This window comes from Vanessa tameamea, chromosome 13 (genome assembly GCF_037043105.1).
Source record: "Vanessa tameamea isolate UH-Manoa-2023 chromosome 13, ilVanTame1 primary haplotype, whole genome shotgun sequence".
NCBI lineage: Eukaryota > Metazoa > Arthropoda > Insecta > Lepidoptera > Nymphalidae > Vanessa > Vanessa tameamea.
In genome coordinates, this window is record NC_087321.1 from 4,173,609 (window position 1) to 4,188,427 (window position 14,819).

A 14,819-nucleotide genomic window follows, 5' to 3' on the forward strand; every position below is an offset into this window, starting at 1 on the left:
CTTCACTGACTTGCGTCTGTTTACCTTTTTGCGTCTGTACCCTTTGTCTAATTGTTTTAATTATATTTTTAATTTATAAAGTAGAGGTTACAGTCAAAGATCTACATTGTCGTATTTGGTAGTTCAAAATATTTAATTAAATGTAACATCAGACTTGGAATTCGCCAAATATATTCGAAAAACGTGATAAATTTGTTTACTTATTTCCACAACTGTGATGGGTGTTACGCGAAGTGTGTAAACGTTTTAATCTGTTAACGGGTCATTCGGTTCTTCGGTTAAATGCTATTTACGTTTTAATCGATTTGATCAAATTTATCGCCTTTAGGCTCTACTTGTGTGATACTCAAGGTTGTCTTCTCTTTGTTCCAGATTTTTCATTGAAGTCACTTGTGTGTCCAGTCTTGTAAGTTATGTTATATTATTATTAGTATACTCGACAAAATAAAACGAATGGTTCGGTTTTATAAATCTTCAGATTTCTCATTTTTAAGATATCTAATTATGCTTAAGATATTTTCCTTTATCTGATTGATAAAGTTGGTCTGCCTACTAATTGATTTTAAATTTTTAAATTGCCATTTACGTTAAGTATAACTTTCTGGACGATTTTATCCACTTTGGCAGCAGGAAGGTAAAACTTCAGCATTAAATTGCTGAAACAAACATTAGAGCAGGACAAAAAAATTGTTATCTGTCGAATTAACACTGTCTGTCTATTTATCGGAAGATTGAGAAATTGTAACCAAAAATTCGTCGTATAAATTTCAGTTAACAAAATAATTAACTCGTCAAGGTGAAACTTTGTGCATTTTATGAAAAAACTGACAAATATAAGTAAAATCATTTAATGCGAGGAATATAAACATATATTTTATTATTATAAATTAGATCAACTTCAGTAAAATATACTATCATGGTCTATTAAATATAATGAATAAATATAATACATACATAAATTTAATCAAAACAACCAAAACATTTGAGATCGTTTAAACAATTTCCTACGACGTGAATAGAATGATAAGGGCTTGTTGTACTTAAGATGCGAAACGTGATTTCACGAAAGATAAATATTTGAATCTAATCAAAAAATATATTTATAAATTTCATATTTAAAATAAAATTTCAGCCAAACTATAAGACATATTATATTTTTCAAACTCGGCTAAGAATAATATATAAGCTTTAGCAGAATTCCGATTTTACTTGGAAATAGAAGAAGGTTATTGGTAAAATGTTACGCGTTATTCGATGTACTCCTTCGTTGATTGAGGGATGATTTTGATGATTATTTTCTAAGGTTCCATTTAAATTTATAGAGTAATCGTCACTTCTATAGAAATACTATTATACTCGTAACAAAGCAGTAATTACCTTATGTACGACATAATAAACAAACATTAAAGGTTATTTTTTGTTTACTGTTTAGTATAGATATATTTTTTTAATTAATAAAATAATACTTATCCCTTAGCTCTATTCGTTTTTGTGACTTCCTCTCTTTCATACATGAGTAATTTTGAACATGTTTTTCTTTTTTTACAGAATCAATCATCATGATGAACGAAGAATTAAAGCATAAAAAGTTTCAGAAATGACTCAAAAAACAAGAAAGAAACTCATTTGTCAGGGCTACCTGAAGGAAGACTTATAGCCTTTAGGCTGCTTATTATGCTTTAGCATGTAGAAAGATTTAATTGATACTACATATCTCCGTATCGAAGGACATATCTTGAATTATATCACAGACAAGCCAATGTCAAACATATCTCATCAATTGATGCTAGTCACCTATTTGTGATTATAGATAGTGTTTAAATCTTTGCTCAAATTTTACGTAAACTATTTTCTATCATAAACTTAGATTGTATCTATATTACAAATAAAATAAAAAAATATTTTAGAAATAATAAAAAGAGAAGTTATTGATGATATAAACGCTAGAGAAACATAAGATGAAATACTACACCATGTTTTTTTTAAGAAGAAGGACTTTGATATTGAAAGCTGTTCTGATTCTGACAGCTCTGTGGTTTATGGTTGCGTTACTGACCACAAACGGTGGCACAAGGAACGCTATCGGTGCTCCACCGATCGAATACGATGATGCAGAGGCGAAACCGCTAAAAATGGCTAAGCCTACGTCGACGAAAAAGAAAAGCGAGTCGTATGGGAATAACTTATCCGACGGTAAGCGTTTTGCACAACATTTTATTAAATTGCACGAGCTTTAATGGTGTAGGTTACTTGGTGAAACATTTGAAAAATAACGCATCCAACACAAATCATTCGATGATACGTAACTAATCACTATTCGTTGACGTCGCACCAATTGTTTTTTTACAACTTTAAGAGCATGTGTCGTCAACCAAATCGCCTTTTTATTTTATAACATTTCATATGATAATATTTAACGATTAAAATTAATAGGATATTTTATGTTTAAATTTATTTAATTACTATAAATTTCACATCCTGTGCCATCTCGCTAAGCTTTATCGTCTATCACGATTTTATGACCGCTCTAAATCACGAGTCCATTAGTTCTCTCGCTAGTATTGTCCCGAGTTCCTTAGAAACTCAACTTGCTGCGATTGTCTCTCCGCTTGCCCACGCAATAGAAATGGTAATGAGGGAAGACGTTACACAGTCGAATGAATGTAAAATGAAACTATCCCAAGAGCTTTGTACTATTTCACTGCCTCCCGGAATTTCGTATTCTTATTTGCACTAATTCGGTTTCCTTTACAAGAACGATCACTTAAACATTATTACTGCTTTTAAATTAAGTTTCTTTTTGAATTTAGAATCAGAATTCTTTTTTTTTAATCAGATTTCCCTAATTTATACAATGAAAAAATATGCTGGAAGCGTCATATCGACCTCTTTAAGTAAAATTCTTTAGACGATTATTTTGAAATAGGATATTACAGAGGTGTTGTGGCAGATGTCCAGCATATACGTTGTTTTGGTCCATGTAGATAATGCATGATAATATTCCTTTATCAACTACAGCACCGACGCGAGTCGACTGGATGGGTCGGATCGCAGGCAAAGAAGGTAATATTAATTGCTTTATGCTTTCTTTGTACATACTATGCTATTTATATTTGTGATTGTAAATTGTTTGTAAATAATTTCCTTTTTAAATAAAATAATGGTAATGATAATATTATTAAAAAAGAATATATGCTTAGTTTCATTGTTTTGGTAATTATAAAGAATCGCGCCTTCACCTGCAATGTGGATAATTTTTGTTTAAAATTTTTATTATCTTGGAAATATCGTATAAGTCATATAATGTGGCATATTATCTTTTTGAGTAACAATGTATATTGTTAAAGCTAGTTTAGAAGCTAAGTTTTACTGGGTGGTTGGGTTTTGTGCCAGCCCGTCTGAGTGGATACCACCCAACTCCACTCAACATATGTTCTGCCGCCAAACAGCAATACTTAGTTATTATTGTGTTCCGGTTTGAAGGGTGAGTGAGTTACAAGAGACATAACTTCTTGGCTCCCAAGGTTGGCGGTGCATTGGTGATAAGTAAGGTCTGTCAACCTTTATCATTACAATTAAAAACATTCCTGCCTACCCAGATAGGATTTCAACCAACCTTTCATCACATATTCTACCGTCAAACAGCATTACGTAGTACTTACTGTTGTTTACCGGTTTGAAAGGTGAGTAGGCAGTGTTACTACACTCACATTAGACATAGCATCTTGGTTCCAAAGTTTGCCCGTCCGGAAACCTATTATTTTATATAAAGGATAAATAAAATTTTATAAATTAACTTTCAGAAAATATTTATCGCGACACCGCGTATACTAAACTCAATTCGCATTTTTTTACATTGATAAATATGTGCGATACTAAATAATTATCTTTATTTTTTCTTCCAATAATATTCATATTCTGTACTGTGTATTATAAATCGTATATATAGCTATAAAAAGACACTGGTAATTCTCTATGTAAAGCAAAACAACTTTAATGGCATAAATTCCCAGCACTTAAAGGCGTGTTATTTTTAACATTGGGTTGGAGAAATTATTTTACACGTATCGGATGTGACATGCCTGCGTTTTATGTCCGATTGAGATCTAAATAGTATTGCGTTCTCTCCGTAATATAAATCAGTAAGACTATTGTATTGAAGAAAATCATTAGAATATCATGTATCTTTGAAAGATATATATTCACATAATTATATTTTTAAAGATATATGTAATGTGTAAATTATTTATGTATCTGGGTAGAGTATCGTACTACAAAAGAACTAAAACAAACGAGCCAACTTTATTTTCTTGGTTTGCGTGAAAACTAAGCTTGACAGTCTAGTCAAAGTCAAACGCCATACTAATTTTCTAGTATGCATGAACTATGAAAAAAATAGTGGCCAACTGTTGGCCACTATTTTTTTCATATGTGTTTCGACTGTCGATCTAGACATATAATAATTATTCAAATTTGTATTGTGAGTTATGGTATTAATTATCTTCACCTTTTAAAAATGAATAAAATTAAACAATGAAAAGAGTAAAACGGGGACAGTAATCTATAAAGATATTAATCTTTTTTAAAAGAATCTAAATTGAAAATTCACTTTTAGTCGCATTAATCTACTAGAATCTATCAACAACGTCAAACGTAAACAAGCAAAAAGACTTATTAATCGATTCTATCCTGCAGGGCTCGGCGTAATTGCCGCCCCCGGTTCGGACAACGCACCGGGCGAACTCGGCAAACCGGTCGTTTTGCCAACGAATATGAGCGACGATGCGAAGCTGGCGGTATCGGAGGGTTGGAAAAAGAACGCTTTCAATCAGTACGTGAGCGACTTGATATCGATTAGGCGGAAGCTACCCGACCCCAGAGACGAATGGTGAGATATGAATCCGATGTCAGATACGGCCGCGACACTGATTGTTTTCATTTCTATGAATAACTTTCGTACATTTGTCGTAAAATGTTTTATTGATTTATTTTCGGTTTTATATTGATTGATCAATCTTCAATAGGTGTAAGCAACCTGGACGCTACTTGGAAGATCTTCCACAAACGTCGGTGGTTATATGCTTCCACAATGAAGCTTGGTCAGTGTTACTTCGAACCGTTCATTCGGTCATTGACAGATCACCAGCTCATTTGATTAAGGAAATTGTACTCGTCGATGATTTTTCAGATATGCGTAAGTATCATATATTGTTTATATTAATTACTCTATATTTTTCTTTGTATAAACTAGTTAAATATTTTATTTGTATGTATGTATTAGATATTTATCTACGTTCCAAGAGAAGACCATAAGTATGGAGTTGGACTTTAGAAAAAGTGATCTCAATTAAAACTCTATTTTAATTCTGAATGGAAATTAATTTCAAATTAAAGTCAAAACATATTATATATTTACGAACTAAAATTAAAATAATACATTGAATGTCGCATTTCGGAGGATCGTTATATTTGTTTAGGCAATTGGAATGACATGTATCATTAAAATACGTTTCATTATATTTTACTAGACCAAGTTAGGAGAGTAGCTATTATTGTTTCAAAATGTTGAATGATTGCTGGAATCAATAATAATGCAATATTACGAGATATAACAATTAACTTGGCCGGTAAAGTCAAAATAATATATAATAATACTTAATTCATTAAATGTTTCAAAAATAGACGTTATTTACGTCCATGTATTGGTCTAATTGGCATAAAATAATAATCATTAAACACACCATGTGGTACCGGGCAGTAAGATAGAACCTCTTTCCGGAAAATTCGCCAAAGGCAACGATCGGAGCATTCCATTAGATGGGTAGCATCCCTTTGTATATTTACATCAATACCGGCATCACCAACTCGCAATATATAAATATATAAAGCCAACCGTGTATGTGACTTAAGGCTTAAAGATAAATGTATGTCACTTCTATTTTAAAAAAGCTTTTAATATATCACGTGTTATTTAATTTGATAAGTAGTTTCAAGAGAGCACTTTATGTATTTAAGTTATTTTTCTTCTGTGCAAGTAAAGAGTTTTCGTTTCAGCGCACTTGATGCAACAGCTGGACGATTATATGTCGTCACTTCCTAAAGTGAGGATAGTTCGTGCAACTCGACGCGAAGGCCTTATTAGAGCCAGACTTCTGGGAGCTCGGTATGTCACCGCGCCTGTTCTAACGTACCTCGACAGCCACTGCGAGTGCACGGAGGGTGAGTGGAATTTTAATGATATCGACATTTTATATGAGAATCTTAAACATGAATAATATTTAAATGTATGTTTTCGTAGAATTATGTTGTTTTTTATTTACTTATTATGTTAAATTTCACGTAATCCTGTAATATTTTACTTTATTAATCAATATACAAGTCATCTTATATTTGTCAACTCATCCTAGTTTGATAACAAGATAGATTATTTGATGGCTTTGTAGTGACCAATTAAAAAACAACTCAATTTATTTGCAGGATGGCTAGAACCATTACTAGATAGAATCGCTCGCAACAAAACGACAGTCGTGTGTCCAGTTATCGATGTTATTGACGATAACACTCTCGAGTACCACTACAGAGACTCGTCATCAGTCAATGTCGGGGGTTTCGATTGGAATCTTCAGTTCAATTGGCACCCGGTACCCGCTAAGGAGCGATCGAGACACAAACACACGGCAGAACCTGTATATTCGCCAACCATGGCCGGTGGCCTTTTTGCTATAGACAAAGAATTCTTCGAAAGACTCGGTACCTATGATAGCGGTTTCGATATATGGGGTGGCGAAAACTTGGAGCTGTCTTTCAAAACTTGGATGTGCGGTGGCACCCTTGAAATAGTGCCATGCTCACACGTCGGGCATATATTTAGAAAGAGATCACCCTACAAGTGGAGAACTGGGGTTAATGTGCTTAAGAAAAATTCTGTGAGATTAGCCGAGGTATGTCTCTAGTTTTAGTAAACAAGTGAAAATAGAATGAAGAAAAATTGCAAATTTGTTATAACAACTCATTATTCTAGGTATGGTTAGATGATTATGCGAAGTATTACTACCAACGTGTTGGCAACGACAAAGGAGATTTCGGTGATATTACTAGCCGGAAATCATTGAGGCAAAAGCTGGGATGTAAATCATTTGAATGGTATTTGAAGAATATTTATCCAGAACTATTCATCCCTGGAGAGTCGGTTGCCCATGGCGAGGTTTGTATAAATCAAAAGACGCACAACTTCTATCGTTCTATCCATATTCCATTATCAAAATTAGCAATTATAAAAACTAATTGCCATCAATATAATTATGAATGAATACAACAGCATTGTACTAGTGGAGTGCAACAATTGTTTTTATCGTATACATTTACAAATATTGTGCCCTTCAAAATTGTTAATTGTACAGATTCGAAATGTCGCCTTCGAAAAAACATGTCTGGATTCACCGACGCGCAAGTCGGATCACCATAAGCCTGTCGGCCTATACCCGTGTCATCGGCAGGGAGGAAATCAGGTCTTTTGTCGTTTAAAATTGCACCAGTTGCGGCAGTACCACGTTGAATGTCATTCGAACAATTTAATTTCGTCCGTTTGTCTCCCTTTTGCACTCTGATTTCCTAGCATGTTTAAGCACGTTTCTCTAGCACGGTCTGGCACTGAATGAAATTTCCTTAGTTTTTTGTTATGTCGATTGTTAGATTCGTAACGAAGCAAACGGCCATCCTCATTGTATCGACGGTGAATCAGTGGAGGGATCCGTAGAAGAAGTAGAACCTATTATGTTACACTCGTGCCACGGTGGTGGTGGCCAACAGGTACCGAATTGGAATGCGATTGTCGTGTTTTGTTTTGGGTTAACTAAATGGCACAAATTTAAACTTATTCTTATATGATGAATAAGTGGATCATTGTTGTTTCGATAATCATTCTCATCTTCATCGCAACATTATTACTTGTAGAATAGCAAATATAATAATTTCAATTTAATTGAAACGCTTCAAGTAATAGTGTTACCAGCACGCTTGCTTTGGCACGACTTTTAAAACTGTGGATGACATTAGATCGGGAATCCATCAACGGATATGTGCGTCGACTCCGCCGCGGGACCTGAAGATATGAAAAAGCCAGTGAATCTATGGCCTTGCCACGGCGAATACGGCAACCAGGTTTGTCAATGAATGCCTTCACTGGATCACTGTTATCTGTGCTTTTGCTTTAAATTCTTAATGGTACTTGGAATACATCATCATTAGTAGCAAATAGAATATAATTCTAGAATAAATCTTGTAATTGTATATCGCTATTAAATCGCCACTACTAATCATCAAAGCTATTGCGTGCTGGCTAAGCCGTTCGTTATTTATTCCACACGCATACGTTTTGAATATCCCTTTATCTGTATGCTATACTAATGCGGACGTTACGATAACTTTATACGTAATAGCTTTTGTCATATATTCAGTTAATTCTAACAATTTAGGTTTTTAATCTTCGTGCCATGTTTGGTCACGCACGAAATCGTATTGACGAAGGGAACTTTCATTCGGTACTTTATTCTATAAATCATCGTGTGACACATTTTTAATGACCTTTTTAAAATTTGGTACTGCCGCTACGTTTATTTTATTAGTATGTAAGCTTCGATATTTACGTCATAATAAAATGTTACATTATAATACTATTATTATATGTATGATAAATATATTTGTAATCTACATCCTACATCCATAATATATTTCTGGTGAAGTCTTTATGTATGTATTATCTTATTATGCGAAATTTTAAAGCAGCTACATAAATTTATATAATATTTTACTTTAGTATAAAATTAAATCTCTGAAACTTTATAAATCCGATAAATATTTAAACTAGTGCATGGAATATAAACGTTTATCGCAAGCCAAAGATTCTCGCTATTAACTATATTAAAATATAAGCTCCGCTTTGACTACATTATAATAAAAAGCAAAAATAACAAACTTAATATATCAAAATAGAACGGCTTCTAGAAATATAATGAATGGATTATTTCTAGTTTATTTTTGGTTACTTATAAGTAACATTTGGTAGCTTTGTATTTATACATGACGTGTATATTTTGGTATTATATTGTGGTGTGGTATTGGGGTAGGTAAATTAATATAATATTTGAATTAAATTTTATTAACATACTCAGATTAAATAACGATAGGATAATTATGTTAAAATATTTGTAAAAAATATTTTCAGTACTGGATGTATTCAAAGAATGGTGAGATTCGTCGTGACGAAACTTGCCTCGACTATTCAGGTCACGATGTTGTGTTGTACCCTTGTCATGGAGCTAAGGGTAATCAATTATGGCTGTATGACCCTAATGTGAGTAATATATTATGTTGGCATCTATATGCATATCTAATGTACATATGTATAATTGATACGAGTATTTAATAATAATATAATTTTAATTACCATCTTTATTTCTTGAAAATGTTAACTTTCTAGTGTTATATGTAAGCTGTTTGTATTTGTTATTTTAAATTGTCATCCTTGGTATTTTTTTGCGATTTTTTTCATACTTGTAATAGTTATTCTGTAATATTAACTTCGAATGTCGAATCTCGTATATTTATATCGTTTATAGCATGACAATGACAATACAAATAATTGTATACGTTACGTTACAGACAAAGTTACTAAAACACGGTTCGAGTGAAAAATGCATGGCGATATCACGAAACAAGGATAAAATAGTAATGGAAACATGCAATGAATCAGAAACGAGGCAGATGTGGAACATGGAGAACTTCAACGCGGACAGACTCAGTCCGGAGCTTACGGCCGAGTAGCCGGAGGCCTACGACGAAGTGCTGTTCATATAAAACAGCAAAAAACTTTGAAATGGACAAGATTCTTAAAGTGACTGAAGTGTAAATCACTTGGTGTTTGACGCATTTCGTGCTTTAAAATACATGAAGTTAAGTGGTGTGTTCGAACTTTTAGAACCATTTATAGTTTAATGTGATGTCCGGACTCACATAGCTTATTAGTCATTCAATTTGAAGCTTAACTCGGCCTAAGGAAATCGGAATTTATTTCATTATCTCTAGATTGAAAGAGTTTTGATAGCGCATCGTACAGAGATTTTAAAATTAAACTGTTACGAAACCCTTCTTCGAAAATTTTATAGATTTTTTTTTTTTGTAATGAAGAAGTTTTGTCCAAAATTTTCGTCTACATTTTAATAAATACAATTCACAATATTATTTTATGTAACGATTTTTAATTTTTAATAAAAAATAAACAAGATAGTATTGTATGTCAAGTATTAAATATAGGTATAGATTTAAACGTTTACTGTACATATCTTGCTACATATTATTATAAAAATAATAGAATTACATTTTTTGAATACTTGTAATGATACTTATCGCGTCAGTGATGGTACGGCTTCGAAAGATGCTATTGTGATTTCTTCAAATTTTGTACTAGATGTAAATGATGTCCTAGAAGATGGATCTAGTGAAAATATTTATGAAATAAATGTAGGTATGTATCGTTATGGTATCTAATGTTTTAGTTACTGTTCGTAGTAAGTGAATATTTTTGTAAAATTTCAAATTTTAAGCGAATTTATTATAAGCCATTTGAACTGATTGTTTTCGTTCTTATTTTAATTGAGAAGTTTTAAATATGTGTTTTTATTTTTGTGACAAAATAATTTCTGGTATGAGCAGAAATTCATGCTATTATCATATCCATATAATTCGAACATAAGTAGTCCTAAATACGATCCTTGTAGAACTCTTAGTGTTAAAAATGTTTTTTTTTTTTTTTAAAGTACTGTCATGTTTCATAAAACCTAATGTAGTATTCTTTTTAGTTTAAATTACAAGATTGTCAATTTACTCTATATGGACATATATATTTATATTACAATAAAACTTGAATATGACCACAATGAATCCATCAAAATATTTTGATTTCTTGTAACTCGCAGGGATTTTAATGAAATTAGGTTAAAATTACACGACATTCCCATTTGTGATTTTTATAAGATTTTTATGCGTAGAAAAATACTGCCAGTTAACTGTATAAATAGTATAGATAGTGTTATAAAAAATATCGTAGAATATTTTTCTCAAATTTTATGTAAGTCGACGTAATTTCAATAATTCATATCAATCTAAAAATGTTGAATTTAAAATAAAACGTGCCAGTATCATTATAGACGTACTATTATTAAAGATTTTAGCTTTTTTTTTTAGTTTATGTAATGTTTTAATTTTAGTTAATGACTTCAAAGTCTGACAATTCCTTTTACGTTTATGTTCTTCTTATAAATTTCTACTCGTCTTCCTGACATATCGTTAATATGAGTCGTTAGGGCTTATTTTATTTACATACTTATTTATTTCGGTTAAACTCTTTCCTCTTTCTTAACCCTTGTCAAATTTTATATTTATTTAGGATTTGACAAAATCCAAAACGCATTAGTAACCTTCGAGAGTTCAACAAATTTGACTTGTAGTAATAATCGATAAAATTTTGTAAATATTTTTCTGTAACTAGAAGTAAATACAGTTCGATAGTTGACTTTAAAATATTTCCAATTATCCTAAAATTGACTAAATGAAATCTTTTGTCCTAAAATAGAGGCGATGGTAAGACACGTAGACGATAATTCTTGTTGGGTTAAGATGTTATAAATGTGCCTTATATCTTTACGTAATATTGTATTTGAATGTTGAAATTTCTGTATATAATGCGATGTCTCTTGTATAATATTATTGCGTAACTTTAGATGATATAGTAGTATTTGTAAAATAAAGCATTATGTTGGATTTATAATTTGGTGTTTCATTGAAATACGTTTCATTCGATCTGAATGTTGATATGGAAAAATATCTGAATTACTCAATTCAATGGAACTTTAATGAACGTCGTTTATCTTTTATGATGTCACATAAAAGGTAAACGATGCATTAAACCAGGCTTTTGTTGATGTAATCACATTTATTGATATAAAAATGATAATCTGGATATACAATTTGGTGAACACGATAACAATCAAAAGAAACATTTAATCAATGTAAAACCTATTTATATTAAAAATAGTCTTCTCTTGAAAACGTACAAAATCCTTTCAAAAGCTTACAATGGTGTCTCATCGAAAATGCCCGACACTATATTTGGCTTAAGACAGATCTTAATATAATCTATATAATTATAATTATGTTTTCTAATACCTGAGACAAAAATAAATTGGATTTATCCCTTTTTTCGCATTTTATTAGTTAACTGTTTTATAACTACAAACAAAACAATTCAATTACCAAAAAATTAGCATGGAGTTTGTAAATTATTAGACATCATAATTTTAATTAAATTTTAGTAGGGATTAGTGGAAACCCTACGCACTATTGGTTCTTAAGCCAGCAGTACTAATTTTAAGGTATTTTGCGGTATAGGATGAAGGTTTACTTTTCTTACAGAACCAATGGCGTTCAGTATGTGGTCGAGATGGCCCAATGGTTAGCATACATCGTAATGATTGCAGGTTCAAACCCAGGCAAGCATCGCTGAATTTTCATGTGCTTAATTTATGTTTATAACTCATCGCATGCTCGGCGATGAAGGAAAACATCGTGAGGAAACCTCCATGAGTCTAATTTTAAAAAAAAACTGCCACATGTGTACCCACCAACCCGCAATGGAGCAGTGGTAGAATAAGCTCAAAACCTCCTCAAATGAAGAGGAGGCCTTAGCCCAGTAGTGGGAAATTTAAAGGTTGTTACTGTTTGCTGACCATTTGCCGTACTGTTCTATACAATTAATATTCGTACGTTATTTATTTGGTAGAAAAAGTAACTAGTAATTTTCCTTCTGGCTCTTCGCGGAATAATTTACATTTCGTACCGGTTAATATATTAAATATACATCAAATCAAATCAAAATATACTTTATTTCATTAGGCTTTTACAAGCTCATTTGAATCGTCATTTTGCACCTTTTACAGAACTATATTAAGTAAAAATACCATCTGTTCGGGATGTACCTAGATTCTATCTAGGAAAACTGGCAAGAACCTCAGTACAGTAGTTACTCTTTTCCAACATTTGAGATACATTATGTTATTTAGATAAAATTATATATAATATATAACCTATCTGAAAATCGACAAGCAAATACCTCCACGTTTTTTATCATCTACATGATCTTGTGTTGTATAATATGCTTTATTTATTCATGTTCCTGAAAGAGTTTATTTAAATAAAACATATATTGGCTTTGGTTCAAGATAACTACATGTAATTCGTATTTAAATAAAATGAGCAAGAGAGATAAAATATAATTATTTACTTTAAAATGGCGCTCGTTTTATTATACTTATAAAGTATTATTAAAATACAAATTATTTTCCGAATATTTCGTAATCCATCCTTTCATATCCTCGATATCTGCAATTCAATTTTAACACGCGCCTGTTATCAAAATAACGATGTCGCCTTTGACACATTAATCCAGAATTTACGTTGTGTATACCAGGCAGCCTTCGCAAAGGTTCTTTTCAGAACTATATTTAAAGCCAAAAAATATATTTTCCTTATTTTTGCCTTAATTGTCAGAAGTAACACGAAATACGTGGTTGTGACCCGTGAATGATAATCACCTTTATCTATAGGAGTCCGTTAGGTCCTTTAAGGTCCTAATAAAAAAAAAATGAACCTTAACAGAGCACAGGTGAAATTATGATCACAAATAATAAACTAGTAACTTTAAAATAATTATTAAATAATATTATATAATTTACTTGGTGGCCGGGCTTTGTGAATGCCCGTCTGGGTAGGTACCACCCACTCATCAGATATTCTACCACCATACAGCAATGCTTAGTATTGTTGTGTTCCGGTTTGAATGGTGAGTGAGCCAGTGTAGCTACAGGCACAAGGGACATAACATCTTAGGTCCCAAGGTTGGTGGCCCACTGGTATAATGTAGGGAATGGTTATTGTTTCTTCAGCGTCAATATCTATGCGTGGTGACCACGTGGTGGCCCATTTGTCCGACCGCCTACCTATCACAAACTGTATGAAGTAAGCAATGGAGATAATCAAGGACGGACATAGGCTTTCCAATGTTAAAATTTCTATACACATTTTTGTCACAAACTTTGTCAGAAATTTATTTATTTATGCTTTATTGCACCAACACTTAATACTACATTATACCTAAGGATTAACAGTTAAAAGTTGCATGAATGCAACAAGCGGCCTTATTACTGAAACAGCGATCTCTTCCAGGCAACCTTTGGGCAGAGGACTGGTTTTAAAACAAATTACACATATAACTACTAATAATAATAAATAAATACATATATATAATATAGATAGACGGCATAATCATACAAAAATAAAATATAAAACTTTTACGCATTTCCTTTAGGAATATAAAAAGTCAAGTATTTTAATTTTAACCAACAGTAGTTCCGAGGAGATTAAAATAATACTACTTATTAGTAGCGAGCAGGGAATGGTTTAAGCGAAAGATTATAAAAATAATTATGCTAATTTTGCTTACCGAACGTTATTTTCGTATTTTCTAAGGTTGGTTAGTACAGAATGTGAATGAACTATTAGATTTAAATCAACCTTATTTAATGCACGTATGTATTTAGAGCCGAAATCGCTCAAACAAATCTTGAATTTTATTGCAGGTTAGATTTCAGGCAAGCACCGCTGACTTCTCATGTCGAGTTTGGTTGTGAAATAAGTCTGATGAAATTGTGGCATATATCTGTTAGATAACATAGTGGAATGAGCTCCAAACCTTCTTAAGAGGACAG

The 14,819-nt window shown here is 32.0% G+C and overlaps 1 protein-coding gene across 3 annotated transcripts in view; it reads left to right on the plus strand.

The window, feature by feature from the left end:
- The window catches only part of LOC113397851 (putative polypeptide N-acetylgalactosaminyltransferase 9), a 191,065-nt gene extending 179,241 nt beyond the window's left edge, over nt 1–11,824 (plus strand). Inside the window, exons 4-14 of one of the 3 annotated variants that reach the window (XM_064216777.1) lie at nt 373–410; nt 1,549–2,193; nt 3,019–3,063; nt 4,696–4,888; nt 5,025–5,194; nt 6,055–6,219; nt 6,478–6,941; nt 7,022–7,204; nt 7,401–7,508; nt 9,224–9,352; nt 9,661–11,824. In XM_064216777.1, the coding sequence (XP_064072847.1) occupies nt 1,959–2,193; nt 3,019–3,063; nt 4,696–4,888; nt 5,025–5,194; nt 6,055–6,219; nt 6,478–6,941; nt 7,022–7,204; nt 7,401–7,508; nt 9,224–9,352; nt 9,661–9,822 (1,854 nt within the window). In that variant the 5' untranslated portion in view covers nt 373–410; nt 1,549–1,958 and the 3' untranslated portion in view covers nt 9,823–11,824. Of the gene's footprint in view, nt 1–372; nt 411–1,548; nt 2,194–3,018; nt 3,064–4,695; nt 4,889–5,024; nt 5,195–6,054; nt 6,220–6,477; nt 6,942–7,021; nt 7,205–7,400; nt 7,509–8,055; nt 8,161–9,223; nt 9,353–9,660 lie in introns of those variants that run through there. The other 2 variants (XM_026636372.2, XM_064216778.1) reach the window with 2 other exon arrangements.
- Nucleotides 11,825–14,819: the final 2,995 nt, after the last annotated feature.